Here is a 23,442-nt window from a genome sequence, read left to right on the forward strand (position 1 = left end):
ATTTTGGCAGATGATCACTTTTTTTTTGGCATAACACTCCTCAACTACTCTGCTCCTGGGGTCGCTTTTATTTTGCTAGCTTCCGGAAGTACTAGAGCTTTTTTCTACTCCCCCATTCTCTCTCTCTCTCTCTCTCTGTGCACTCTGTAAGTCTTGACCGTCAGCCGAATAGGCAGCAGAGCTCTCGGTATTTCGTCAGACGCGGTGAGGACTTGGAGCATTGTCCAGCATCACAAAGACAGATCCGGGCTCCGTTTTTTTTTTTTTTTTTTTGTAAATTTTATTTTTTTGGGGGGTGTGGTGGGATTTTACTCCTGCGGCTCCATGGCCTAAATCTGTACAGGCGGTGGATCAACTGCATCTGAAACCTTCGAGATGCCCCGAGCTCTCTGCTGCTGCTGCACAATAACACCGTCACCGATACCGGCCCGGGGACACAGCTATGTTTTTCAGACGGAGAGCCAGGTAACGTTAGCTTAAAGCTAGCGGGGGGAGATTGATGAGGGTGGGATGTGGAGGGAAACAAAAAAAGTCCAGGTGAAATCCCCGCTTCTTCCCTCCCAAGAGGACGTTTATGTACCGACTTGGTGATGCAGTGATTGTGGTGCACAAGAGGCGGCGCTGGGCTTGTAAAATCTGCAGGGGAAAGAGGAGAAGCTTGTGGGTGGAGGGGCTTCATTCACCAGCGAAGGCCTGTGAATATCTGAATATTTTGTCGGCTCTTTATCTAAGCGCGAGGATCCGTTCCTGCCTGTTTTACGCCCCGCGTTTGCGTGAGCGTGTTGTGGTGCTCGGAAGCTGTGTTGCGGACTTGAATGCTCCTTTGTGTTGTGGCGGAGAGCTTGTGGGGTGGTGGCCGCTCCGCTCGCTGCACATCGCTCCTATTGTATGATGGTCGGCCTCTGAAGCTGCGATCACACCTCTGCTTTCCAGATGTTCTAATGTGGTTTCATCAGAGGGGTGATTAGTGGCTCCCAGGCCGCGGTGAGAACACACAGAGCCTGTGTGTGCTCCTTGTTTATTTTTGGATCCTGATGGGACACAACACCTGATCATTTTATACTCTGGTTTGTTCAGCCTTTGCAGACAATTTCTTTCTTTTCTTTTCTTTTTTAACATAATAAACATTCATAGATTCTTTAGCATGTTAAGGCAATTTAATAAGGACACCAGTAAACAATACATTTCATTATGGATCAATATGTTGATTACTTTCTGCAATTATTCACACAAATATTAAGATTCTAAAATGTCAGATTATAGTAGTGAAACAGCCCAGAGTGTGAGATGATGATGTCTATTGTCACCAACAGAAAGCCCAGAAATATTAACATTACAGTGACATTAAAAGAGAAAAGCAGCAACTCTTCACAGAATTTTTGTTTCTTATTTTTTCTATATTCTTATTTATTTATTTACATATTAAACAGCCATAGATTCTTAAGCCTGTTTTGGCAATTTAATATATTAGATATCTAGTGAAATTAAAAGAGAAAAGCAGCAACCCTTCACTCTGGAATTTCTATTTTTTATTTATTTATTATTATGATTATTTTATTTTTTTACATACTAAACATTCATAGATTTTCATAGACTTTTTAGGCTATTTAATTAGGACAGCAACAAACATTAAAGTTCATTATGAATCAATCTGTTGATTACTTTTTTCTTCTTTTTTTTGCAATTAATCACATAATTATTCAATTTTTAAAATGTCAGATTGTAGCAGTAAGAGTGAAAAGAGATGAGCTGTTTTTTTTTTGTTTTTTTTGTCACCAACCAAAACCCAAAAGCAGCAACTGTTCACTCTGAATTTTTAATTAAAATTATTATTTTTTGCATGCTGATGCCTTTTCTGTTGCTCAGTCAATCACGTAGCTGTCACCAGTTGTTTAAGCAATATCTGTGAAAAAAAAGTGTTGTATAATTCCGTGGCTGATGATGAATTATCATTATTTATAAAGAAATGAATTAATGTTTTTCTAAATTTATTATTTAGTGTAAAATATTTCAAAATAAACTCTCCTAAGATGTTGAAAAATTCCACAGAATGATCTCTTTCTAGAAACTGTAATCACATCCGAGCAGCACAATTTAAAGTCAGGGTGTCCTCATATAACGTGCGAGGAAGACAAACCTGCAGATCTTTTCACGCACAAACTGTGTGACGGTTTCAGACTTATTTGGCAAGCAGGGACCTTTTGTTATAAATCCGATCAACTCAGTTGTTTTAGTGACAGTTCAGTAACACTTGGTAAAGTGGTTGAATTTGATGAAGATGGTCCTTTCAGCTGCTTTAGTGTGTGTACAGCTGTTTAGTGTTTTTATTACTTAACAAGGAAAATGTGTGATGGAGCAGAGCACTGTTAAGACTTTGCCTGTCCCCCTCCCAAAACCAGTTTCTACACCACTGAGAATATGGTATAGTTTATCCCAGTAATGTCTATATCAGCAAAGAATTCCTCATGCGGAGCCTCTCCCTGTCTCTCGGGTTTGACGTTATAGGAGGAGAATCAAAGGCTGCTGCAAGTCAGTCAACCTTGTGTGATGATAAGTTTTTGTCCTGATTTGCGTACTCTAGTTTTGCATTGATGTAAAGATTGTCAGCATTTATATTTAAGTATATGCAAAGTTTTCTCCTTGCAGAGTTTTCCATGAGAACCACATTTAATGAGTGCAGCTGATCTTGTTCATGCAATTGTAGGAAGCCAGAATCATGATCTTAATTAAAAGAAACATATATTTTTGCAGCCCTAGAACCGCATTTGTGATTGAATATAGATGTTTGTTCACTTGTGTGTCATCAGAAGGTGTATCATTTGGAGCTACTGTGATAACTTCATAATTAATTTAGTTAATTATAACAGAATTATCTTGATGTATTGTTGCTATTTAGAAATGCGTAATGTGGAAATCCTACTTCTTAATTAACAGCACTCACCACAATGACCTAACCCCTGGGCACCAATTAATTATAATTACATGGTAGATGTTTAAGTCAATGTGTAAAAATATGCATATTTCTTCAAGAGGATTTGTCAGGGGAAGATAATAACAGTCATTTATATCGTCATGTGAACTGTCAAGCACCATATCTTTATCCTCATCTTAAGCATCACATTTTTTCAGAAATATTTTGGATACTTCATTCCGAACAAGTAGTGACAATCTAAGGAATGCAGCAGGTCCTCTCTCTAGATATTTTTAGACTGCTGTCCTCTCTGTGATGATGATAATGCCTTAGTCATGTTTGTCTTATGACTCACCCAGATCTCTCACTGTCGCTATCCCTCTTTTTGCCCCTGTAACCTTCCCCCCCCCCACCACCCCACTTTTCTCTCTCCCACGCTGTGCCCTTCTCTTTATTGCCTTGTTTTTTACATAACATCATCTCGCTTTGTCACTCGCCCTCACCCACCCAACATCATCTCTCCATCCCCACCATCCCTTTGTCCCTCTATTCTATGCTCTATGCTTTATTCCATGCTTCTTTTATTATCTTTTTCTCATTTCGCTCATTCAACTACCCCTCCTCTGCTCTCTGACCCACCATTTTCTGTCTGACCATCTTTGTTTCTCGTCTTAATCCCGTTCTTTGCCCTGCCTTTATCCATCCATGCATCCATCCATCCTCACCTTGCCTCTTCCGTCTCTCCTTCCAGGATGTTGCGGTGGCTAGTATGTGGACGTTTGGGTCCAGTTTGGATGTGGAAAGCACTGCTGCTCTTTGCGGCAATTGCTTTCGCCGGGCAGCTGCTGGGAGTCATCTTCAACAAGAGGTATGTGATTTTTGTATTTATATATTCAATTTTAGGACTTTTTGGACTTACATACTGGTCAGGCTGGGCTATAAGGACCCAGCAGGTCTGATCATGGGAGTGAAGCGAAGTCTTTGTCAGGAAGAGGTTTGTGGTCATGTTGTTTACTTGTTTCTGTGTGACAAAAACACTTCGATGAACTCTGCTGCCAAACCTCTGGAATGACAGAGCTTATTTTGATTTTGTTAAACAGGTGGTTGGTTTAAGCGCTCGCTTCGGGGCAAGTCGGCAAGATAATTGCTTTGTTAGAAGATCTTAAAATGACATCTACACCTTCTCCCCCACTGAAAAATTCACACTCTATAAATAATTAAATGCTGTTCGGTTTAAAAGGTACGGGACATCAGATATCCTCATCACTGTATCACTGAGAGTCCATTCTCTGCGTTTGCACAATGCAGACTTCAACTACTCATGTCCACTTTGCACTTGTGGAAGTTGTCCACTGGATAAGAATTGTCCAGTAGGTAATAGTTATTTTGCAAATACTAAATAAATGTGTGCAGCCTTAAAATCAGGCTACATGCATTATGAATAGGGGGAACACAAAATGAGCAGGTGGAGCAGTGTCAAGCTTCAGTAATATCCAATCATATGCACTCCTCTCATCCCCTTTAAAAGCAGCAACAGGTAAAGAAAACTGTTTCTGAGACTTGTGGCATTACACATGGACCATTATTTACTGTTAAAACCTGACTGATTCCATTGCTGCATCAAGAATTTTAAAAGATTAACGGAGTTGCTGCTGTGCAAATTACAAAGTCCCTCTCTCAAATCAGAGACTGTCGTCAAACACTTGTATCATTCCTACTGTTTGATGGCGGCAGCTGTAGGGAAAATTCAATAGTTCTCAATAACACTTTTGAGAGCAAGCAGAAAAGCAAGTAGAGTGCAGGTAGGCAGCAAGATGAGAGCGAGCAGCGAGTGAATAAAGCCCGAGCAGAAAGTCGAGTGAATGCAAGTGAGCTGTGAGCTGGCAGACCATGGCAAAGTGCACTCATCTTCAGTGAGTAAGCACACAATATCTTTATTAAGCTTTCAGTTCACTGTCTGTGCACTTGATGTGCTTATTTGCACTTCTTCAAATGCATTTGTCTCACTTTGCTTGTACTCAACATACCCAGATATTGGGAGCTGTGTGCTCAACATTAAAAGAAAACTCATACAGGCATGGGGGTGTCAGTACTAAGTCCAAATCCGATACCATTTTCCTATATAACACACACTTCAAATACAGTAAAGTTATTCAAATCCATCGAATGTATATGCTCGACAAGTGAATAGCTCTGCAGTGCATTATGAAAAAATTGCAATCTGCATCCAAGCGGCTCCTTAATGTTACATAGTGGGTTGCAAATCTTGTGAAGCTCTAGTAGGGCCAAAGTAGTGGATACCAAAGCTCCAAAATACGCCAAAAATATGTTTTCTCGATATGCATGTCAGACCATGTATTGTAAATGCGCTGTAGTACATCGTTGCACCACCAGGTGGAACCTCTTGCCGTTTAATAGCCTCGCGACCCAAAGAGGTGGTCCCAGGGCTATGGTCAGTTCTGTGTTGGTAAGCCGAGAGCATTGTGCGAGTTCAGCTAGCAACGGGTACCATAACAGAGATGTTTAATGTCCTCTAGCCAGAGCTCATTTATTTTATGCAAAGTGTCCTATACAATTTGTGCCCTCCCTTTCTAAAACCCAAGCGACAGCGGATGCAAACAAAGGATCAGGCTTCGATTGATGGCGTTATCAATCACTTACCGTTGTCAACCCCAATTCTGATTCGTGGCACCGGGTCAGACTTTCCTATTCCTCCCCATACGTTTGCCTTTGGCCGCTAAAATCATGTTTCTGTGCTGGAGGGATAGCCACGGCTCTTTCTCAGCTGCTCTCAGTATGTAGCTTTTTTTTGTGTTATCCTTGTTTTTAATTTGCAGATGTGCTTTTTGGCTTCCTGTCTCTTTATTTGTAGTTAGCACTTTGTGAGCTCTGTTTAGCTACATAGAAAAGTAGACTATCAGCGGTGAAACTACTGTGGTAATGTACAGACAGCGGCAGAGGAATGCATAGAGTGGAGCTGTGTTTTGAAGGTGAGGTACTAGATATTTCTGAAGTTGTATAAACACTGCAAAATTACACAAGCATGGCCAGTTTCCCTGTGACACAGAACACATGTGAATAATTCACATGTAGGTGTTGGTGCAACTGGCAGTAGGCTCAGGATATCTGTAAAAGGCTTGCTGTCTGCCCCGTCGCTAACACTGTCTGGAGCAGAGGCGTCTACAGAAATTTTTGTGGCACGATGGGGCCACTAAAAAATCTTGGGTTGACACACCAAAAGCAAAAGACATAGCTGAAACTCTATTGTTCTGGTATATTTAGTTTTAGTTGAAAGCTGTGCCACCATGAGAGTTTAGAAATCTCATGCTGATGAACAAATGCTGGTACAGGTAACTGTTAGACCCCAAGTCTCTGCTTCTGCTTAACTGGCAGCTCCCTCTCTGACATTTTGACTATATGTGTGACTGCTATTCAAAATAACCAGAGGATGAGGAAAAGGTTCACCTTTTGACACCATAAAAATGGGACATTGTGAAAAATGCCCATACATTAAAGACACATGCAGAGTTTATTTCTGTTTTCCATACTGAAAACTCTCTTCATGTGAGATGACAATAAACTACAGTAACTTGTGGCACAATGATATGTGTTTTCATTGTTGCTTGACTACCTGTTTGTACTTTATGGATTAGAGAGGTCACATTCTGTACTGTAGCCAAAGACACAATAATGTCACAGATGCAAATATCCTGCTATGATAGAAAAAATGCAAAAAAAAATTAGACTTGAATAAACAGATGAATTACAGTAAACTAAAACCAAGCTTAACTGACCTCAGGACTCAGCTGTAAGATAAAGTGTCTTAGTAAGATGTTAGGCCACTACCTACCCCCAGATCAACTTCAGTGCACTTTGGCATTGATTCTACAAATCTATGTTGTATGACCAGCAGTATCAAGACACAAACAGACCAAAGCCTGAGTTTAATATGCGTGAAAGGTTGAGCAGATGCGGACTGGATGAATGTAGCTAAAGCATAACTGATGGATGAATAGAGGTCTGGCAAGCAGTGGCCGGTGAGTAGATAATGAGAGGAGCTGAAGCATGGCAGGTGAGGTAATGGCGGATGTCAATGTGGAGTTTGGAACAGGCGACTGGCAGGTAGAGCAGTGTGAAGACTGAGCCGAATGGCTGGCAGTGATGAGCTAGAGCAGTGTAGGCAGGCAATCAGAACTTGGAGGAGAGGTCTCTGGGACACAGGGAAACAGGTTTAAATCGGACCAGATAATCACAAGGAGCAGTAGCACAAAATAGAAAGTTGGCTGTAGCGTTTGTACCACTTGGGAGACTGAACTATTTTGCCAATAGAGTGAAGAGCTGGGGCACTGCAGCAAGACTGTAATGACTGGATAAGGAACACGTGTGCCAGTAAGGAGTTGTGCAGAGCCTCCAGACAAAGACTACACAAAGATAGACCTTGAGAGGTGAACATCGCAGAGGACTGCAAGACACTGGTTTCAGCTGTAATACGTGGACGGTTGTGTGAATTCAATGGTTTCAATTTTGGGAGGCATATTTTGAGGAAAACCAAACTTTCTGACTTAGTGTATAAGCTGGAGCACATGGCAGTCAGGGCGGTGTCGGTTGTGGTGAGCAGAGCAAAGCACGAGACTGGGTTTCCCTCCAGATTTTACGACAGTGACAGAGGGCACAGCTAAGTCTCTCTCCTGGGAGTGAAACAAGGGCAGTTAAAAACCCAAGTAAGAGTTGAAATGGTACAAACCTGTGGCTGCACTTGTGAAAGAATTGCGAGCTTGTTCCACCTGGATGGCAAGGGGTTGGAGGCTGCAGCAAAGCACAGGGAAGCTTCGAGGTCATGGTTGGCTTCCTCAGTTTCACCATTGCTTGAGGATGGAATCCTGAGGACACTCAGAATGGTCCTGAAACTCTGACAAAGAGCCCTCCATACCTGTAATATGAATTGTGGACCTTGATAAGAGACTATGTCCAGCAAAAATCCAAATGGATGTAAGTTTTGTAAAAGCCACAAAATGGATGGCTTTAGAGAAGTAATCAATAAAAACCTTGTGACCCACGTTCAGCTGATAACACGTTAATGGGTAAAACGGAAGTATGACCCCATTGGAGGATGCAATAAGAGACAGAATCACAAACTAGCAGGCAGTTTGGAGGACTATACTTTTGTTGGGTTGAACTGGTTGAGCCTCTTTAACCACATCAGTTTCAGAAGAGGTGGCTACCACCATACAAACAGCAAGAATAATGGTGTCTGGGTCAGGTGAAGAGTCCCCAAAAACATGCTGGCAGGAGAGAGCATCAGGTTTGACATTTCTGGAGCCAGGAAGGTAAATGAGGTGGAAGTTGAACCTTTCAAAAACCAGGGCCCATCGGGTCTGACGGAATTTAGGGTGTTTGAATATAGGAACAGTTCTTCAGGCTTTACAAGCTGCTTAGCGTCTCCACTCCACCAAAGCAAGTTTTACGGCCATTAACCTTCTGCCACCCACATCATACATGCCCTTGGCTGGAGTGAGTCAATGGGAGAAGGGAGGGAGGGAGTGTTTGTCCAGAACCGAAACACAAGGACAGCATCACCCCTCCCCAGTGTCTAAACTGTCCACTTCCACAATGACATGGTGGTAGGGGTCAGGTTGGAGGTGAAGAGACTCCTGAATTTAATGAATGCTTGCTTAGCCTGGTGATCCATGTGAAGGGAATAGAGGAAGACATGAAGGAATCAGTGATAGAAGTAAGCACAGTCCAAGAAATGATGAAACTGCATGTGGGTGGAGGGTTTGGTCCACTTTGTTACTGCCCTAATCATTTCTGGATCTGCTCCGCAAAACAGGCGTGGAACTTGCACTTTTCAAACTTGAAAAAAAAGACAGTTTTCCAGGGGCCATTGGAGATCCTGGCAGAAAATAAAGACAAGGATATTGTCAAGATAGCCAGATACTGAGAGAGCAAAGACAGAGAGCAGAGAGAGGTGTTATTTAGGCCAAATAACATGACCAGGTAGTCAGCGGAGCCCAGAGGAGTGTTGAATGCTGTCTTCAACTCATTGCCCTCTCTGATTCTGATGACACAGTAAGCATTCTCGATATACATTTTGGAAAAAATGGCGGCATCTCGTAGATGTTCAAAAGCAGAGGTTATGAGTGGAAATGAGAGTTTGTTGTTGTTGTTTGTAAGGCTATCCAAATAAGGGTGAAATGTGTGATATCTTTTTACAGCCAAGAAAAAATCCAGCAGCAACTGGTTAGCAGGAAGTTCAGATTAAGCTAAAGATTTTTGTTGTTTCGCCATGGCCTGTCTGTCCTGTTGAAACAGGTTGTACAGGCAGATTGCTGGTAGACTGACAGTGAGAGTTCCAGCGAACTAAGTTACCGGCAGAACAGTCGGCATGGATATTATGGAGCCTTATCCAGATGAGACCAAATGTGAGGGGGTATTTTGAAATGATGGGATGAAACGGATGTCCTCACAATGGTCGCCCAGAGGGGTTGGTTGGGATAAAGGTGCATTGAGGGATTTTTGAGTAGTGATGGGGCAGAAGACGGACGCTGGCTCACCCATACCTCCAACTCTAAATGATGAGTCCAATCTTTAGGTTGAACTTCACAGGTAGTAGGAAAATGCTCAGACTGACCACAAGATAGTCACTTAGTGGGAGTGAGTCGAGTCCAGCTGTGTAGGTTTGTTGCCGGAGACTCCTGGTGGATTAGGAGGTCTGGTTATAAAGGGACGCTGAGCTCCTGCTATCATAAGAGTTAGCAACAAGGACTGGGAGAGGAAGAAGCTACTGGCCCTTGTTTTTCTCTGCATTGCTCAAGAATCAAAGTTACGTGGGTCATCTTAAGGGATAATTTTGTCCTTTAATTGTTCATTCAGTCCACATAAAAATGAGCCACGTTATGCCTCATCGCAAGTCAATACAGTAATCCCCTACGCTCCTTTGTCACTGGTGGAGGTTTAGCGGCTGTTAATCAGCGTTTTTACCATGGTGTGGGTGATCAAAAACTTTTTTTTTTTTTTAGCAAAGCAACAAATACATCAAAATACGATTTAGTAATTGACTGGTTAGCATGAACAATCTCAGCCCGAACTAGAGCCACTCCTCTCAATAGGCCCAAAACACAACGTACATGGTCAGACAGGAATGTTAGTGGCTGCTGGTCAAACACGTAGTTCGCTTTAGGAAGAAGTCTGAGCACTCAGCCAATTGTGTAAAGTACAGCTGTGTTTCTGGAGAAAAGGGTTTCTATGTTGGAGAAACTGGGGGCTGGGCTGAAACAGCTGAAACAGACATTGATGAAGTGAGAATTATACTGTGGTGGGTAGTTGAGCAATTTGGTTTACCATAGTCTGGGGTTTGTCTGAGAGTGTGTGAAATTAGTTTGTGTTGTTCTAAGAGAACTGGTTGCCTAGATATGACTTTCTGAATTGTTGCAGCTGTTTTAAGAGCAGTCATTTACAGACTCAAAATGTTGGAGCTCAGTTTGTTTGAACTCAGGACCGTTGAAATGTAGTTTGGAATGACTATTGGCAGTAAGGATGAATATCATTAAGGTTTTAACAGTACTACCATTCTTACTGATCGCACTTTATGGTATTCTTATTGGTACTTTTTGATATTTCTTTAAAGGAAAGAAATCCCCAAACCAATTAGGAACATAATGAAGATTGCTTTGCTGTCTCATGTATACTGTGTGTAAAATAACATTTTTGAGTAGCACTCTGCAACAGTGAACAGTTGTTTTGAACAAATCAATATTCTAGACTGTAATTTGATTACTAAAATGTGAAATAAATACAATAAATATTTACAGCAAAATAAACAGCAATCTTTTTACTAAATGACTTTATAGATACTAATGTGGTGGTAGAGGGAGTGTTGTCGGGAATTATCAGAGCACTGTGGACAGCGTCACAGATTTTACTCACCAAATAAAATATTATTTATAGTGTGTCATTGACTAGTCCAGCATTATATAAGAATTGAAAGCTGTGCTTTGAACAGATATTAGGTAACTTTAAGCACATTGTCCTTATAAAACCACTTTTAAGTAAAAAAAATTAAATGCAGGACTGTTTCTTTGACAAAATGTTTACAGTGTGACATTGATAGTTTTAGTTAAGAAAAAAATGGAAGTACTTTTATACCACTGCCATGCCAACATTCAGTGAGAGAAACTGAAAATACACATCTAATCATTGCATCTGTCCTCCTTCTCTGCTCGCCCTAAAAACTGAAATTGAATTTCTGAAGGACAGATGCTGCTCTGACCATTTTAGACTGAATTTGTGAACGCAGCCAAAGCTAAACAGCTGGCTAATAGTTCATGTAATTTAGCTTACCGTGTGTGTGGGCTGCTGACATACACAACATATCTGGGTGAGCAGGAGATCGACAGATCCTTTTTGAGCATTTACTTTTAAGGACAAAAATAGTTTACCATATAATAAAAGTGATCGCTCAGGGCAAGTTTGTATTACTATCTGCAGCGATCCTTCCTTTAGAAGCGAAAATGTATACTTGGCTTGTGTTTTAGTTTGTTTAAGCTGGACACAATCTGCCGGGTACTATTAATTCCAGAAACTGGCACATGGGTGTGCTTTCAGATAATTTTGCTATTTACTGACATCTATTCCACAGAACCAAATGCACCTCTCTTTAGTCAATGTTCCTAATGAAACACTAGCCGGTTGCACAGTTCAGCTCCTGCCATCTGTTACCCAACAATGATCTTTTTAAAATCTCTTTGGTATTTTCCTCTTACCATTCCAGTATAAAATCAGCATCAGCTAACATTTGGGAGGAAGAATGTCTAGAAACCTCTTATTGTAATGTCTGACCTGTGCACCGGCATCTTTTAAATGCTCGAGAACTATTTTTGCATTTTAATATTTTCATTGTTATTGGTATTCAAGGTGTTAATGTGCCTACATCTTATGTTTCATTTCTCGGCTGTCTTGTAAGAGAGGTCTCCGTATCTCAATGAGTTTATCTAAAAGTTGAATGAATTAATGAACACCCGGTTACATGCTTAAATATATAAGAGAATTGAAGTGGAAGACTCTAACTAGGTTTTCCATCACACCACATGTAACTGAATTGATTTGAATTCAGTTTTATTTATGTAGCACTGATTCACAACATAGTATGGTAGAGACCTTGCAAAATTATAGAGGGAAGCTCATCAAATCTAGAGATTCCCCCAGGACTCAGTGTGAAGAAACACTTTGCAACTTGGCCCGACAAGTAGTCGGATATGACTGCTGATTCTAGGAAATCTCTAAATTTCCTAAGACTCAGTGTGAGGAAACACTTTGCAGCTTTGCCCAGACTGAGTCCTGGTGCTTCTTGGGCAAAGTTGCGAAGTGTTTCCTCTACACTTTGCAACTTTGCCCTACAGGTAGTCAGATCTGACTGCTGCTTCTACCCCAGCAGCATTAGTTTGCTGTATTTTAGCACACTGCTCACCTCGTGACTGTGGCAACCACAAAAATCTCCCAGAGGAACTGAGGAAAACAAGACAGAGATAGTACCCGTTACCATAGCACATCTCATGATCATAGTTTAGAAAAACTTGCTTGACGCTAAATCAACTTCACAGCTCACACAGCCATGTTTACTTCATGTTCTAAACCTAACCATACTGTTCTGCTATTTCACCCTACGAGTTCATGTAAGGGAGGTGACAGATGGGTGTATCGGTGTAGCGAGTAGCTGTGGCGGTGGAGTTATGTACATAGAGGGGTAACAGCTCACATTGCACCATTGCGTCCAAATTTGGACTCCAAAAAAATACTTAGAGAAGAGACGTTATTAAGATCTCTCATTTATTGATAAAAGATCTGAGTTAATTGCCTCTGCAGAGGTAAGCAAGTGAATTTCTTACTGCGCACATTAGTTTTCACAATATTGGCCAAATCTCCCTCATGTTTCCAGTGCCCTCCCCCTCAGGTGATGGGTTTGGCTGTCTAATAGATGATGAAAATTGTTGGTATTATAGATTAGGGACTTCCGATTAGAAAAAAGATGTTGTTTACGATTGCAAAAAAATGATATGTCTCCAGGTCATACATTACATTAGGATAGATTGGTATCATAATTATACAATATGCAGATAAATAATGTTGGGGCAGCGTAACTAATATATTTTTCATTTTGTGATAGAAGCACCAAATTTGATACATACACTCACCAGCCACTTCATTATGTACACCTTGCTAGCACTGGATTGGACCCCCTTTTTGCTTTCAGAACTGCCTTAATTCTTCATTGCACAGATTCAACAAGGACTGGAAACATTCCTTTAGAGATTTTGGTCCATATTGACAGGATTTCTTCACGCAGTTGCTGCCGATTTGTCAGCTGCACATTCGTGATGCCAATCTCTGTCCCACCACATCCTAAAAGCGCTCGATTAGTTTGTGATCTGGTGACTGGGGAGGTCATTGAAGTACAGTGAACTCACTGTCATGTTCAAGAAACCAGTTTGAGAAGATTTGAGTTTTGTGACATGGCATAATCCTGCTGGAATTAGTCTTCAGAGGATGGGTACACTGTGCTCATAAAGGGATGGACAGTCAGCAGCAATACTCAGGAAGGCTGTGGCGTTGCTCACTTGTTACTAAGGGTTTGGAAGTGTGCCAAGAAAATATCCTCCAACACCATTACGACACCATTCTTCTGACCCTATTCTCTGAATGTTGCAGCAGAAATCAAAACTAATCAGACCAGACAATGTTTTTCCAGTCTTCTATTGTCCAATTTTGGCTCGTCCATCTGAAGTGTAGCCTCAGTTTACTGTTCATAGCTTTCTTCTCTGACCTATAGTATCAACAAGCCATTTTTCACCCAGCCCACTTGATATTTTCTCTTTTTCGGACCATTCTCTGTGAAGCCTAGAGATGGCGTGTGTGAAAATCCCAGTGGATCAGCAGTTACTGAAATATTCAGATCAGCCCACCTGCCACCAACAACCATGCCAAAGTCACTGAAATCACCTTTCGTCCCCATTTTGATGCTCAGTTTAAACTTCAGCAAGTCATCTTGACCATGTCTACGCGTCGAAATGGCTGATTGAATACATGCATTAATGAGCAGCTGAAATTGGCCTTTGGGTTTATAATATATTCAGAAGAAATGTGGATATTGGGTGAATGTCAATATGGCATTTCAGAAAAGACTCCAGCTCCACTCCCAGGACAGAACCAGCTTTCCCGAGCTTGTTGAGTCTGTCAGCCTTTACCGTGCTGCCACAGCACACTAAGATGATGCTGGCCACCGCAGAGTGATAAAACATCTGCAGCATGGTTCTGCAGACGGTTAAAGATCTCAGTCTCTTGAGGAAAAACAGGCAGCTCTGACCTTTCTTGTACAGAGCCTCTGTCTTTTTACTCCAGTCCAGCTTATTGTCTACGTGGACACAGAGACAATAGGCTGGACTCAACTAAAAAACAACAACATGTCAATACCAGAGTTGATCCTGCTTGTTAAATTGTGGAAAACTAAAATCTTGGTTGTGATTATTTAATTGTGAATCCCTGGCATTGCGTTAACTGTTGTAATGTAATACTTTTTCTTCTTGTTAGGGAAAGAAAGGTACCAAGTGGTTTAGTGAGCTCTTTATCAAAAGGTGTGTCTGAGTCACCGAAGACCCCCTCCATTGGAAATCTTTTTTTATTTATTTTAACCTTTTTAACATGTTGATATGATGTTTATTTATATGCTAAAAATTCTGATGTGTGACAGTATTTTTTGTGATCATACTGAACTGAATATTTTGTACAGAGATGTTTGAGATGGATAAATATTGTCTTACACCCCAACAAGATTTGGTACGAGAGGCTAAAAAGCACAGCAGAAGTGAAGATATAGATCAGTGTATTTAATGCAGCTGTAATAAACACTTGGAATGTAAAAAAAAGGCATTCAAATGTGATCAAAATGTAAAATGCTCTTTCCCTCCATCTGCCCTTCAACAGCGTCCAGCCAGCTGCTCACTCCATCTTCTCGTCCCCTGATGCTCAGGGGCCGTCCCTGGGCTCCTGTCAGCCCCATAACCACATCATGTTTCTCAAGACCCACAAGACGGCCAGCAGCACAGTGCTCAACATGCTGTACCGATTCGGAGAGGAGCGCAACCTCCGCTTCGCCCTGCCACTGGGCTACCAGCTGGGCTATCCGCTGCCCTTCAATGCGCACAGGGTCAAAGGCTATCGAGGTCCCAGAGCCATAGAGTTTCACATAATGGGCAATCACATGAGATTTAATAAGCTGGAGGTAAGTTGTTCAGACGAGGAGGAGGGGGGAAGTAGAATGCAAGCTTGACATTGGGACAATGATGATGGAATATTCTGTAGTGATCAGGATACATTGTACTGTAAAGTGAAGCAGATGAAGACATAAAACTGACCTGTTCATGTGCTGAGTGGCTCTGTATTTGCTTGGTGCTTGCATGGTAGACGTTTTAATTTGTAACCTTATATAAATATCTCATATGTAGAGATCATGGCCACATAACATAGCAGAAATGTTGTGTTCATAGTGAAATAATCACAGATTCTTCTAATTTAGACAATAGATCATCTTGTAATGGAATAAAGTCTTACACTGTATGTATTGTAGATCAGCTGAGCTGCTGCCTCGGGAAGAAAATTTCACACAATTTGTACATGCATGACTGTTTCTAGGAACAAAAAAAGAAGCTCTAGTGTTTAGTTTGCTGGAAACACTCGTGATATGCCCATCGGAGCAGCTATAAACACATTGGATTACCAATATGGCTGGCCAGCTAAAGAGCTACTTCTAGAAGACCATGCCTTACCTGGGAGTCCACATCACTAAGTCTTGGCCTTTATAAACTCATCCAGCTTAGGGTCATTCTATATAAAATCAACCAAATCACAGCTTACAGCTTCCTCATAGCTTCATAGGTAAGCGAAGTAGCCACAGGAAATTTGCAGGACTGAAAAACACATTTGAGCTATGGTAAATGCTGCAACCAAATCAATTTAACCCCATTCAAGATGTCACAATGTAAAGCCCAAATTTATTTTTTTGTGTGTTATTCTTTCTATAACTGACTTTAAAAATGAAATCATGGGGTATATCACAGTTTCAACAGCAAAACTGCATCAGTTTAATGTCTATGTTGCGGAATAATACAAACAAGCATGGATACCGTGGTCTGTTTTTTAATAATTCACAGGAAAAGCTTTAAAAATAGTGCATTTTGGATTAACTTTCAAGTGTCGTGTCACCATGTGGGGTACTTGATTGGTCAAACGTCCATGTACATTGAGGACCTGTAACTCAAAAATAGTCTAAACTTTTGCACTGCTTCAGTAAATATACTAATATTAAGGTGCAATGAACTTATCTGATTCTGAGGTCAGTTGGGAAGCACTGATTGATTTTAGAATGACCCTTTAGGAAATTCAAAGTCTCTCTCTATCTTACAGAAAGTGATGTGCCCTGCAAGAATTCACTTCAGAAAATGCTAAACCTAAGCTAGTCGGATTATGAAGGATCATCCCCACCCCCACAATAGGCTACTCCAGCGCCTGAAACTAACATATTTCTCAGAAGCCAGAAGAAAAAATCTCCCACAGAGAACACATTTTTAATACAGAGTGCAGAAGTTTTAGCCACCAAAAGGAGCATGATTTCAAAAGTAACATCATGATTACTTTTTATTGATCTTAGTTTGGAAGCAAATTAAGGACACAAGTGTTGTATCACTGTACCAAAATGTATGAAAACATTTTGTATGAATGTATTCAAATAAATATTGTGCTAATAATAGGAATCAAAATGTTCTGATCCAGTGCATTCAAATGTTTCGATGTATCAACAATATCTGAACAAACAGATTTCATTTTTGATGTAATGAGATCCGGCGTGCTATTTTGTGACAAATCTGTGCATAAATAATTTCTAAAGTGTGAGTGCATAAGATGTTCACATATGTTTGCGTTTCCATCAGCTTTTCAGAAGGAAACGTCAAATGTTGGACAAAACTTATTGTACCTATAGCAATGATTTGTATTTAGATTTAATCTGTAGCTCTGAATTTAGGATTCACACATACAGGTGATTTCTGGGTGAATTTTTGACCACAGACAGGTAAATGTGTAAGTGTAAATCTTTGTGAACATCTTGTTTATGCACTTATATTTCCTGTTGGGAGTGTAGACCAATTGTGTGGATATTAAAGAGTCCTGTGGCAGGTTTTTATTTGACAACTCACATACTTTCTGAATGCAAATGTGCTTTTTTCATTGTGAGAACTTGGTGGTTCTGCCTGTATCTATCTAATAGTGTTTCATGAATGGTATGTGGTGAGGATATGTGATGAATGGTGTTTGTGAATGGTATTAGTAACACTGTTTATTGGCTGAGATGTTGAAAGTGCTCTCTGCAGGTGAGAAGGTACAGATTCTGATTTAGTGAACTAAGGTGTCTGTGAGGTCAGTGGCCGACAACAGCAGCAAAAAGTCATTTATGAGAGCAGCAGTTACCTGCTTTCCATCTTTGGTGGCAGCAGCTACTGTTGAGTTTACATTTAAAATAGTGAACAATTAACTGGTTACTGTTGATTGTTTGCCTGAAAAGGAGAACTACAAAATCATTCTGGTGTCTGTTGCTTAGAAAATACAATATGCAACTGCTGCATCTGAATTACATTAATGCCACATTCTTATAACTAAGTTCTCTTTCTCTGTCTCTAAGGTGGAGAAGGTGATGCCTGCAGACACGTTTTACTTCACCATTGTCAGGGATCCAGTCACTCTTGCTGAGTCTTCCTTTGCCTATTACAAAGAGGTAGCACCTGCTTTTCGGAAAGCCAAAGGCTTGGGTGACTTTGCTGACGACCCCAGGAAATACTATGACCCTCGTCTCCGCAACAACCACTACGCCCGCAACCTGCTGTGGTTTGACTTTGGCATGGACCATAATGCTAACTTCTCCATGGCACTGGCACAGCGTGGTGAGGCCATGATCCGTCGGACCTTCAAGCTGATTCTGGTGTCTGAGTACTTTGACCAGTCCATGATCCTGCTGAGACATGCCCTTTGCTGGCCGCTGGATGCTGTAGTCTCATTCAGCCTTAATGCTCGGCAGCAGAAGCCCAGTAGCACTGGGGGGTTGAGTGGGAACTGGGTGGGCAAAGCGGCAGCTGCAGCTGCTATTGGTGTTAGAGCTGGACGTTCACAACCCAAGACACCGCCCAATCTGTCACTAACAGAGGATCAGCGAGAAAAGCTACGGCAGTGGAATGCCTTAGATTGGTACCTATACAAGGTCTTCAATCGGACCTTCTGGGAGGAAATTGACAGGTTTGGTCGTGCCCAGATGGAGCAAGAAGTCACTCTCCTCAGGACGCGGCGAGAAGATCTAGCCCGGGTTTGTCTCAGGGATGGTGGAAAGCCTGTGGAGGCACAACGGATCCGAGACAAAAATATCAGGCCCTTCCAGAGTGGATTAGTGAAGATTCTTGGCTACGAGCTCCAGCCAGGGCTGGACAATAAAACTATGATGGCCTGTCTAAGGATGATCAGACCCGAGATCCAATACAAAGATGTGTTGGATACTAAACAGTTTCCACGAGTTCCTGGTGCCCAGGCTCAGTCAGGGCAACAGAGCCAGGGGCTGATGGTAGCAGCCGGTGGCACTTTTTTAAGACAGGATCCATCCAGGACAGGAGAGAGAGGGATTGGGGTAGAGGCCGTGGGGAGGACACTGGTGGAGGGGGAGAAAGACTGGGATGGAAACCGTTTAATGAGGAGCAACCAGACTTTGATACGACCGCAAGAAAGACAGAGGTTGAGATAGTTTGAGGTGAGTTTCCTTCGTAAATATGGTACTTTAAGTCTTTGAAAAGATGGACGAATGACCCTGAAAACTCAGTCAAGTTTGGTTTACACATGAAAAAACAAAGAGCTTCTCCTTTGCACTTTTGGTTGTTTTCCTTAATTACTTTCAGTTAGGGTGATTCTTGTGGACTGGGATCTTTCAATGGTTGCAGCAAGAAGGTGAAGAAGGGTTGTATGTTCTGCTTTTTTCAATACGGAGAAGAACTGAAAAAGTGTTTGCAGGTCCTTATTATTACACATATGTGTGTGTGCATATGTGACAGTTGAGATTTTCATACTGACCATGGTATGCTTAAAATGTCTTATCAAGGTATACGTAGTCCCAGTTTGTGCCTCTCATATATTACCATTACACTGAGTTACTTAGTTAAAGCATCCTTTTTTTTCTCAAATTGGGAATCTTTGTAAAAACACAGGCTATTTAAAAACACTGAAAGTATTTCTTGAATCCTCAAAGACTCCTCTCCTCGATTTAAAAAGAACAAAAAACAAAAAAAAAGAGTGACTTCTACCAATTTCTAAATCAAAACAAGGATAGTAGCTGAAGATGTCATGTTTCCCATCTCAGTATTTAGAATTTAACGCCTGTATTAGCAGTCATACTTGTCTTTATTGATGGTTCTGTCAACTGTTTTATTTTCATACAAAATTATATTGAAAGGGATTCCTGGGAACATGGATTAAAAATACCATGCAGCAGACAGAAATGATTTTTCATTCTGTTGGTTTTTGTTACATGTCCGTCTACCATCTTGGATTTTGTGGTGTCCTTCAGACAAATGTATCCATGGGAAACTCTGAGTTCAGCTTTGGAGTCAGTATTGAGCCCTCTCTAGAAGCGATAACCTCAACAGCTTCTTAAATAATTCTTCATAATAAGGAAGGGAAACTGTTCAAAGCCTGTGCGTCTGAGATGCTCACTAGCCTGCAGACGGCTAGTTAATACCACTGTCGGACACCTCCTCCTCCTATGTGCTAAAGTAGATGGAATGTGTTCAACTATCAGGCACACCCATTCGTAGAAAGATCCATTTCTTTGTCATGATGTCAGATGTGAAATTTTATTAGTGTGGGCCAGCTACATCTTAAAGATGAACTTCCTGATGTTTTAGAGTGCACACTGTTGTTCTACACTTCATAAAAAGTTATCAATTAAGAAAAAAATGAAAACAAGACAAAACTTGTGTCAATAATCAAATTTCCACAAACAAGCAAATATAACCCATTGTTCTTCAGTTTCACAGCTTTAGACACACAAAAAAAAGCATCCAGGTACACGCAGCAGGTACTCTAACCCTGAATATCACTGTCAAATGTCTGCTGTAAGGAATGGGACCATGGTTTAAATGGTGGTTTTCACTGTCTCTAATTCTTTTCATTTATCTAATATTTCTTCTGATGAAAACCAGTTTTTCTTAAACTGTTTTCTTTTATGGCTATCTTTAGTTTTTCAGTAAGAGGTGAAACTTATCATCTTTGGAATGTAGCATGACATTTGTTTATCTCAGTACTGCCTCGTGTTACACATGAAGCTGATCACATGCAATGCTAAACCTGGTACTGCATGGTACTTGTTGAAAGTTTTCTCATCAATTTAATGAGAATGCTTTGGTATTAACATGCTGCTGGATGAATCTAATCAACACTGGTTACGACATACATTAAAAACACACCTCTAAATCTTTGTCAGGGAGCACGGACAGATTCGTACTTGGTAGTTCAACAGAAGTCAGTCTACAATTTGCACACACATAAAGAAAAATGCATTTGACATTTGACGACACTGTCTGGCAGGCTTCTAAACAGTTTTTGTTGAGGTTTTGAGCCTCGTGTAGGACACACGTTCATCTCAGTGAACGTGGTTACATTGGTAGTTTATTCTGAAAGTGGCTCTGCAGCTGCAACACATCAGGGCTTTTGTTTTTTTTTTGTAGGCATGTCTTCAGCAAAGCCAGGGCTGAGTTTAACAGCACTGTCTCGGATTTCTATCGTAAACTGGATCATGGACTACAAATTAAATGAATAACTAGTTTTAAAACTGTTCCCTGCTCTGAAATCTACCAACAAACAACTCGATCAACAAGTTAAACGGAGATCTGATCTGAAAATAGGGAGAATTCTCATTTAAATAACTGAAATATGATCAAATCTAAAAAAAAAAAGAGAATTTACTGTCTCTGATATAAGTATGTTTCTACTGAAGGCCTGGTTCTGGACAACAAGAGAATTTTTACAAGTTAAATCTTACTTTTGAAAGATGTTTTGTTTGTGATGGGATATTTGTTGCCACTACTTGTAGTATTTGAAAATTACCTTTAATGACCCTGACAAACAGCAGGGGAGGCATATGAATAGATAACGGGCACATCAGAATGCAACTATTAAGGGGTTTAATGAGGCTCTGAAGAGATCCCATGTTGCCCAAAGCAAAGTGAATTATACTTTTATACTGAATGCACAATCAAGTAATATCTCCTCACGTTTGTTTCAATCTGATCAGAGTCACCCTGACATGAAAACATCACTTCTAGTTAGAGCGCTTCACAGACACCTTCTGCTGTGGTTTTCACTCACTGCAGTCAGACCACAAAACAGTCTAACAGTCTTTCCGGTGACACCGCTGATGCACCATGATCTACTTTTTTTACAGCCATGTTGTCAAGCCATTTGAGAATGATATTTAGAGAAGTATCTTACATCGGGGTTGAAGACACTAAGACTCTATAAAGACCAGTGATGACCTTCATCAGGGTCATTCTTGGTTCTTGGTAAAACAGGTGACAAGCTTTTCTTGTTTGTTTATTTTTGAGCTCTCATAACTTATTCAGTTATTAGAGAATTGTGACTGAAGTACTTTTGACTCCGTGCTGTTTGGTGGGATAACAGACTGTTCTTATTGATTTAGACCTCATGGCATTTTCCGTAGGGCCACCATCACCATTGATTTTATATGTCAAACTCCTGCTAAGGCACAGCAATAATTAAGTCATTGGTATCTTTGGCTGAGGTAGGGATATCATTTGTTGTCATTATGCAAACACTTGCTTCTATCAAAGTGAAGAACTGGAGTGAATCTAGTAGATGCCTGCTGTTTTGTTATGCCAGAGTTTAATGGCCTGTGGAAGAAACATTACAAAGAACATTTGCAATCGCATCAGGATTTGTTCCATGCCTTAGGATGTCATATTATGAAGCAGGCCTTTAATACAACGTCCTTCAGTATTAATCATTCTAATTGCTTTGTGCATACTATATTAATCAGGAATTGTTCTCTTTGAAATGCAGTGTCAATGAGGGGAAGAGAGCGTCACGGTAAAACGCTGCTGACAAAATATTGAATCTGCACATGTTCAGTCAGTATTGAAACGACAAATACCACACAGTAACTTAGACTGGCCCAGTGTTATTGTTTGCTGATTTCATTGGTATTGAAGCGTGGTAATATAGTCATGTCATGCTTTTGATTTAGAAAATTTTATTTAAAAAAAATTTAAAAAAAAACAAACAACAACAAAAAAAACTAAATGAGTTACCAAAAACTGTGTAAACATTATAGTGTCATGCAATACATGAGAGTATAACATGGCACACTCCATACTCAACAACAGTTGTGCATCCTAACTTGAGTATTTATGCATCAAAAGAGAAGAAGCTGGCCTACACACAACAGAAATAATGATAATAATATAATTTCTACATCATGATAATTACATCATGGCAGAAAAATGTGTCAAGATCAAAAAGTTATTTTCTTATCTATTAACAAAGGGTCAAATATTCAAGTCAAAAAAGTAACTTCTTGTCATTATTTTATAGTTTAGGAGATCTTGTAATTTTTATTTTATTTTATTTTTTTTTTTTTTTACTTATTCCTGTAATTTCATTTTCGTGGTATAATAAGCTAAGTCACAAAGATACAGGAGTTATAATTATAGAAACTGTCTTCCAATTATTTTTGGCATTTCAGCCATTGGTGAATTCTGTTCAGTTTCATGCACATCTGTGTTTCATCCCTTTTACATTCCCACTTAAACGAATGCACTCTCTGCTAAAAAGGTAACGGATAATAAAATGAAACGGTGCTTTCTAACATACCGTTAATCCTTCTAATTTAAAAAGTTTTACTGGGTACTGCAACTTATTTTGTAGCGTGTTACTTGTATTTAAGTTTTTGTAAATGAACATGTGGTTACATTGTGTGTAAGAAAGATGCAGACCGTAAAAGGCTGATGTCAAACCTCTAATTCTCACTTTTAAAGGTCAGAATGCGTAGAAGCTCTGGTACACAGTCCTATTCCTCTTTTTGTCATGCAGACTTCATTTGAACAACTTCCATGTCTGTTTTGACTATTCTTACAACCCTGACAGCAAATACTTCATAGATTTTCTCTCAAGTTGTTACAGATCGTCTGAACTGGAAGAGTTTGTTCAGAAAGCAACCGTGTACCTTGGCTTCAACCTTACTTGAAACTGTGTTGTTTTTTTTTTTTTGTTGAAATGTGTTGTAGCTCACGCTCTATGTGTGCATCAGTTGAGTTTTTTTTTTTTTCTTGTACTGAATAAAAGCAACATTTCTTCAACTACGGTAATTTGCCTCCTTTATTGTAACATTTAATTTACACCAATTAAAAGTTTAATTCATTTGACTTGACTCTGTGTTC

The 23,442-nt window shown here is 40.3% G+C and overlaps 1 protein-coding gene across 1 annotated transcript; it reads left to right on the plus strand.

Annotated features, from left to right (window-relative positions):
• Positions 1 to 332: 332 nt before the first annotated feature.
• Positions 333 to 23,361, plus strand: gal3st4 (galactose-3-O-sulfotransferase 4). The gene is made up of 4 exons (XM_008287781.1): positions 333 to 465; positions 3,663 to 3,779; positions 14,888 to 15,185; positions 17,637 to 23,361. Exons 1-4 carry the CDS (start codon positions 443 to 445, stop codon positions 18,738 to 18,740), a joined length of 1,542 nt encoding a protein of 513 aa, XP_008286003.1. The 5' UTR covers positions 333 to 442; the 3' UTR covers positions 18,741 to 23,361.
• The last annotated feature ends 81 nt before the right edge of the window (positions 23,362 to 23,442 follow it).

Source organism: Stegastes partitus, unplaced genomic scaffold, assembly GCF_000690725.1.
Source record: "Stegastes partitus isolate 25-593 unplaced genomic scaffold, Stegastes_partitus-1.0.2 Scaffold519, whole genome shotgun sequence".
NCBI lineage: Eukaryota > Metazoa > Chordata > Actinopteri > Pomacentridae > Stegastes > Stegastes partitus.

Excerpts from the sequence above, each read along its gene's own strand:
- gal3st4 (XM_008287781.1), top strand. The coding sequence starts at position 443 with ATGTTTTTCAGACGGAGAGCCAG. Across the intron at positions 3,780-14,887 it reads GGAGTCATCTTCAACAAGAG|CGTCCAGCCAGCTGCTCACT; the intron begins GTATGTGATTTT and ends GCCCTTCAACAG. Across the intron at positions 15,186-17,636 it reads TGAGATTTAATAAGCTGGAG|GTGGAGAAGGTGATGCCTGC; the intron begins GTAAGTTGTTCA and ends TCTGTCTCTAAG.